Source organism: Prosopis cineraria, unplaced genomic scaffold (assembly GCF_029017545.1).
Source record: "Prosopis cineraria cultivar Desert tree isolate PC_DT_omini unplaced genomic scaffold, ASM2901754v1 PC9, whole genome shotgun sequence".
Lineage (NCBI taxonomy): Eukaryota > Viridiplantae > Streptophyta > Magnoliopsida > Fabales > Fabaceae > Prosopis > Prosopis cineraria.
The window spans coordinates 23,624,494-23,631,569 of NW_026555340.1; the positions used below are offsets into that span (position 1 = coordinate 23,624,494).

The 7,076-nt window shown below is 29.7% G+C and overlaps 1 protein-coding gene across 2 annotated transcripts; it reads left to right on the forward strand.

Moving 5' to 3' along the window:
* The first annotated feature begins 1,506 nt into the window (after nt 1-1,506).
* Nucleotides 1,507-6,531, forward strand: LOC129320897 (protein CHLOROPLAST IMPORT APPARATUS 2-like). Of its 2 annotated transcripts, none has more exons than XM_054966569.1 (3): nt 1,507-3,293; nt 4,429-4,584; nt 6,403-6,531. In XM_054966569.1, exons 1-3 carry the CDS (start codon nt 2,265-2,267, stop codon nt 6,448-6,450), a joined length of 1,233 nt encoding a protein of 410 aa, XP_054822544.1. In that variant the 5' UTR covers nt 1,507-2,264; the 3' UTR covers nt 6,451-6,531. The 2 variants fall into 2 exon arrangements, with proteins under 2 accessions (XP_054822544.1, XP_054822545.1); XM_054966570.1 differs by having other exon boundaries at nt 6,384-6,460.
* Nucleotides 6,532-7,076: the final 545 nt, after the last annotated feature.

A 7,076-nucleotide genomic window follows, 5' to 3' on the forward strand; every position in this document is an offset into this window, starting at 1 on the left:
TTTAATGTATAACCAATGCTTTTTTTAAGTACTCCTATTGAATAAATTATTTTATATTTATTTTAGAGTGAAATATTTTATTAAATAATGATAAATATAAAAATATGGCTAGTTTAAAGATAAATAATTATTTTATTAAATGCAAGATTTAATTAAAAATGTATTATATTTTTGAATGAATGAAGTATGATTTTTTTCTTGAACAAATTAACAATAAATATAATAACTCTAAAAAGTTGCTAATTCTGGCCAACGAAAATTAATTCATATACGTGCATCTCATATTTATAAGTACATGAATTTAATGCTGGCAAAAACAAGACATGAATTTAAATCATGCTATAAATATGAAGGTTTTTTTAGATATAATTTAAAAATATCTTTATAGATGTTAATTTAACTTGAGAAAATTATCCCAATTGTTGTGAGCCTTTAGCATCAACTCGCCTATTTTTTTTTTTTTTAAATGCAATGAACATAGTAAGAGAGATTCGTTAAGCCATAATGAAAGAGAAGTAAGAAAGCCACAACAAATGTGCTGTGTTTATTACAAAATAATGAGAACAGAAATAAAAGGCCGGCTCCATGCGTGAATTGCATTACCTCCTTTCAAGTTTCCAACTTTCCATCATGATTTTAATGTTATTAGTTTTGTTGGCTCTTTTTCTGACAAAATCTTATATTACAACTTTTTTCTTTCACATTTCATGTTTCATACACCAGTTATTTAAAAATCAAACTAAATCCGATAATTAGACTGGTCAAATTATCAACCCGTTAGACTAATGGTTTAGTCAAACAAAAAACCAATTTTGAAAATTGGGTTGGATTGGATCATTTTGAATTGACGATTGAATTAAGAATCGGTTTCGGTTTTCAAAAATCGGACTTTTAAAAAAATGTCTCTTTTTTATTTTTTAAAAAATAATTAATTTTTTAATTATTTGATGTTATATTGCATTATGTGATTTATTAAGTTATGATAAACTTAAACTATTCAATTTTATTTTTAAGTTAAGTAGAAATTTCATATTCATTTCTTATATTTAAATTATTATATACATATATAAATTTTTTTAATTTAATTATTACGTTACCTGTTTAATCATTGATCCAACCCGATTGAACCATACGAATTGTGAACCGTTAACTTTTCTAATTTAATATCTGGTTTGGGTATAAAAACATTGGCATACACTCACTAAAAATTTAATCATGGTCACAAATTTAAATTTGAATTTAAAATTTTTAGTTAAACTAAATCAAATCCCTAACCAATTATTTCAAATACTACCATTTATCACAGGCATTCGAATTTGAAGGTAGAAACAATAAGGTACAGGGGCATTTTGGTGAAACGACAATGTAAAATAATTGAAAATGGTGAGAGATGAAAAAAAAAAAAAGCTTAATGTGACTGAGTGGTCCCACATTCGGAACAGCAGAAACTGAGCATCGTCCCTTCCTTCGTTCTCATCTTCTTCGCCATTCCACCCCCTCCAGCCATTTTACACACATACACAATCTCTCTCTCTCTCTCTCTCTCTCTCTGTGACACAGCCTTAGTGCCCAATTATGTCCCCCTCTCTAAAATTTTTTTGCCTATATATATCTTCTCCTCGTGACTTGCTCTGTTCTACGCTCTCATCACCCCCTTCTTCTCTCTCTCACTGAATATTATCACCAGCCAACAGAAATTATCACTTCCCTGGACATTTTAGCCCTCACTTCTTTTATTAGAGAACTTTCCTTTCCCAGAAAATTTTCTGATTTTCCTTAATACCCAGACACCTATCACAGCTTTGGTAGGTATCTGGGTTGGGGGTTGGGGGAATTACTTTTCTGGGGATTTGGGATACCTACTACTCTACTTTGCTTCTTCGGTTTTGTTTGACTACTTGGGAGCCAAGTTTTACTGTAATCTTCAGATTTTTTAATACAAGTTCTGGGTTCTTCTGTTTATTATTATTATTATTTGCCCCAAAAGTTCTTTGCCCTAAAAGTTCTTGGCTTTTTCTTCCCCTTTTTGTTTGTTATTTTTCAGGAATAAAAGCCGTCCACTGTTTGTTCCTTGTACCTTATGGGTTTAGGGTTTTGTACCCTTCTCTCTCAGATATAGCTTTCTCTTCTTTTTTAATTCGGCAAAATGAGGATTTTTTCATGCTTTGCTGATTGTGATACTGTTTAACTTTCAATAGCAGCTTATGAATTTGAGCTCAAAATCTTTTTAGTTGTGAGGTTCATCTTCATACCTGTTCACAAAGATGTCTTCGATCTTGACTGGAGCAGGTGGTGGAAGAACCTACGGGTTCGACTTCGATTTCGTGAAATCTCCATCTCCGTCGATCCGACCTTCTCATACATCTTCATCGTCTACTTCTTCGACTTCTTCAACAATATCTGAATCCAGCAATTCCCCTTTAGCAATCTCCACCAGAAAATCTCGAGCTCCTCGAAAGAGACCAAATCAAACCTACAATGAAGCTGCTGCTCTGTTATCTACGGCCTATCCCAATCTCTTCTCCAATAAGAACCTCAAAAAACCAGGCGAATTCTCCCGACCTAGTGATGCTGCTTTTCTGGACGAATCCGCTGAGGAATTGTTCTTGCCTTTCAGAGTCTTCGACGATTCTGCCTCCTCTTTCCTTCTCCAACAACAAATTCAGCACAAATCTAGTTCTCTAATGGAGCCTAAAGTGGTGAATCTGCAAGAGAAGTCGTGCCAGAGTCCCGGGGAAATTATCTCAAGAGTGAATTTGCTGGAATTGGACGATGATTGCGAAGAAGATTTCGATGCCGAATCTATTCTCGATGAGGAGATGGACGAGGGAATCGATAGCATCATTGGAAGCAGAACTGAAGAAGATTCCAATGATGCATCCTGTCACGGTGACAGAGGGAAAAATTGGAGCGTGGATTCCTCAGGATTCGGATTTGGCTCAAAATTCGATTTCCGGCTAGGGCTGGTGAAGGCTCTCCGGCGTGTCGATGACAGCAATTGGTGGAATTTCCCGGCGGTTGACATAGTGGAAATCTCGCCAAGAATCAACAAGCATACATCGTCGTTTGCTCCGCCGGCGGATAAGGAGAAGAAGAAGAAGACGACGACGACGAAGAAGGTGGCTGAGAAAACTAAGGTGAAATCTCTCAGAGGAATTTCGATTCCGAAATCGAAGGCTTCGAAATTGATGTTGAAATTGAACTACGACGACGTTTTGAGTGCTTGGTCAGACCGAGGGTCACCGTTTGCCGACAGAAGTCATTGCTCCGATTTACCGGGAAATGATGCCAATGTATGTTCTCCATCTCTGGCCAGCCGATCAAAATCCAAAAACAAGAATAAGAAAGTTTGATCTCCCTGGTTGAAGACGAGCAAGAAGCTCTTAGCACACTTTCCCTTTCTTATTTTTCTTTCCTTTTTTTTCTCCAGTTTGAAAATTCCCATATATATTATAGTACCACATTTCTATTTATTGTTATTTGCCTTAAAAAATAAAAAAAAATGAACTAGTACTTACAAATATATATATATATATATATATTTTATATATTATATTGAAAATAATTATTACTCATTTTCAAATTGTTTAGCCCCCAACGTTTCTGTACATTCTCTCTGCATGTGTGTGTATATATATCAACCGTTTCAACCTTAATCTTTGCTAAATTCACTATTCTCCTGAATTAACCTTAGATGAGTACCTTGTTTTTATTTTAAATGAGTATAAGCTAGTGTTATTTATTTTTAGGTCAACAAATTAGGATTAGTGTTAATTTAAGTATTAAGTATCGTATGATATTGGTATTGCACGTAAATAAATGCTAATTCTTATATAGTGCTTGATATTTAAAAATTATTCAAAATATGCAATTTTAAAAATGATTTTAATTTTGTTGAGTATATAGTGAAAGAACTTTCAAATTAACAGATGAAAACAAACCTATTGTATTTATTTCTATGTTAATTTTTTATTGAAAAGACATATTGAATTATTTAATTACTCGAACGTATTTAAATTATTTGAATTGTGATTCGTTAGTGCATAAATTATGATGAGAAAGACATTTATTTTAAAAAATATTAATAATTAATAATTGTATATAAAAAAACAATTGTTAATGCTATACATATTGGGCATGTGAGTAACACTATTAAAATTCGGCATGGTGAACTCAATTCTTTGAGGAAAAAAAAAAGTGTACTTAACACATATTCCAAATCCTGTATATTTGTACGAAATTTAAGACAGGCTGTATTTATTTAAAATTTGTGTATAATGAATCGTTATTCTGTTTATATTTTATGCTAAGGATTTCAAAGTCATCAGCGAGTTTGTGAATTATGTTTTAAAAAACGTGAGAATAAATATTAATAACTTTTGAAGTAAATTATATAAATAATGACGTATGTAGTATTGGATTTGGCAGGCCCTAGCGGCCCAAATAGATTTGGTGACAAACATAGGAGGAGTGAGAGAAGCATGTGTGATGCGCTACAAAGAAAAGCGGCTTGCACGGCTCGTCTCTAAGAAGATCAGATATCAAGTCAGAAAAGTCAACGCTGATCAACGGCCCAGGATGAAGGTATGATTGATTCACTTACAATTTGTTTCATTTATAGATCATAGATAATATTTCCTCTGTTTCAAAGTATATGCATTTTAATATCTTTATATAGATTAAGAAATGTAAGTATTACAATAAAATATTAACTACATTGTCAAATTTATTGTCGTAGCTTAATAAAATATTATGGAAATTGTTAGGGTAAATAAATATATATTACGAACAAATATTACTAAATATTAATCTGAACTTCTGAAATGACATGTGAAATTTAAAAAAATTTTTTTTAAATCAATACATATATTTTGAAATAGAGAGAGTATTTCAATACTCACTCTAACTTGCATAAAATATATTTTGAGGAGATTTTGGCCTGTTTGTTTAAGTTTTTTTCATGAAACAAAATATTTTTTAAAAATTTTTTTATGAAATTTTATTATGTATGTTTAAAACTTTAAAAATAATCAAATTTTGAAAAAAAAAGCAGGTTTATGATTATTTTAAATAGTTATTTTGAGTACCAGTATCTTGTAAAATTCTAATATAATAGATGAGAAATAATTTAAAAATGTATAAAATTTTAAAATAATTAATAAATTATTTTTAAATAAAGATCCATGAGAATATTATAAAATAATTAAATTATAATAAGTTTCTATTGTTATAACCAACATAAAATAAATAATTAAGTTTATATTTGATAAAATAATAACTTTTTAAAAATTTAAATTATTTAAAATAATTTATTTTTTAATTTTAATCACCTTTTTTAAAAAAATTTAAATTATTTAAAAATTATTTATTTTTTAATTTTAAACAAACATATCGTTTAGTATTTGCTTATTAAGGTCATGGTTGGTGTTGTGGTCCTCGTGGGGCCTAGTCGCTATTTGAACATCTAACATATGCCTTTTTTTTTACAAAATATAATATATTTTTAATTAAATTTTACTCAATAAAATAGTTATTTTTTTCAAATTAATCATATTTTTAACATTTATTCTTATTTAATAATTTATTTTCACTTTAAAATAAATATAAAGTGACTTATTTAATAGAGATACTTTAAAAAATAAAGCAATTATTATGTCTTGATTGATTGAAAATATTTTACATTTTTTAATATCTATCCCTCAAAAATTTCTTACAATTTTAATGTACAGTGAAATATTTGTTTTCAAATCTACCCCTCCTTATGGTACTCTGCAGTAGAGTCAAGAACTCAAACTAATTTAACAAACCTTCTCAATCCATAAAAAAGTGACAATAAATATAAATCATGTCGGGTAACAAATTTAATAAAAAAAGATGGGATTTGAATATTTGAAAATTTTGGGTATTTAGTTGTAAATCTTCTCATAATTGGTTTCATTATATGACTATGTGGGACTGGTTTTCATAAAATGTGGGCCCATTTTAGATATTAGTAGTTGGTGAAATCTTTGGGCCATCCACCATGAATCCTTGAATTGACCTTCTCATTTCTAAAAATGTTAGGTCGGAGGAACATATTTGTAAATCATGCAAGCAACCTAACAATTAAGATCTTGATTAGTATGTTGTCTTAAATCTTTATTTTGCTAGTCAAAGAGAGACTTGTGTGTATTTTGATGGTGAGAAATTGTGCAATTATAACATTAAAAAGATTAATGCAATTCACTTCATTATCAATTACAATATGAATTTTGTGTGGCTATGTCAACTAAACAGAGATTGATAAATTATGAATTCAAAGGATTTTTAAAAATTTTGTAACATTTTTATTAATTTTTAATGGAAGAAAAAAAGGTTAAAAAAATTAAATAATACAAGTTTAGCTTGTTTGTGATATGGCAGGGGCGATTTGTGAGGAGGTCCAATTATAGCTCAAATCCACACCGATGATGATAAGGACCATTTTTCCACAAGAAAAAACAAAACTGTGTTTCATTCTTTTTTTTTTTTCATTGTAATGTAATCTAATTATTTGCCTTTTTATTTCTTTCTTTCTTTTTTTATTTCTTTCATCTTACAAGTAGATTAAGTGATAACCACAAAATGAAAAGAGAATTCAAAGTTTAAATCCTCCAAATTTTGCCATTGTTAAATCTTTGCAGAATAATAAAAAAAAGGATTACTGTTTTCTATCCACTCCTTTAGTTAAACTCATAAAAAATAATATATAAAATTAATAAATAATGAAAAAATAAAGTAAAGAATACAGAAACTAGCTTAAGACATTTATTTTGGATTACAGTCCAGGCTGTGAGGCTGAAGCATTTTTTCCTGGTGAATTGCAAAGAAGCACTCTTTTATCGTTTGATTTTGATAATGTTAAGTTAATCAACAGAAATTAAGCTCAATTTTCTTTTTTAAAAAATTAGAGTTGCCTAGGATTCTATAATTCAACGTCTTTTTGTGAGGTTTTTATGGTGGCAGGAAGATGCCTTATTAATTTCCACCAACTTTGTCCGATGCTTTTTCAGAAGCATAGATGCTGCTCTCCTTCCATGAATCATGAATTATAGGTT

Bases quoted from the DNA above. Each gene is read 5' to 3' on its own strand.
- LOC129320897 (XM_054966569.1), top strand. From the start codon at position 2,265: ATGTCTTCGATCTTGACTGGAGCAGGTGGTGGAAGAACCTACGGGTTC. The intron at 3,294-4,428 runs GTATGTTCTCCA...TGGATTTGGCAG, and splicing joins TACCGGGAAATGATGCCAAT to GCCCTAGCGGCCCAAATAGA. The intron at 4,585-6,402 runs GTATGATTGATT...GTGATATGGCAG, and splicing joins ATCAACGGCCCAGGATGAAG to GGGCGATTTGTGAGGAGGTC.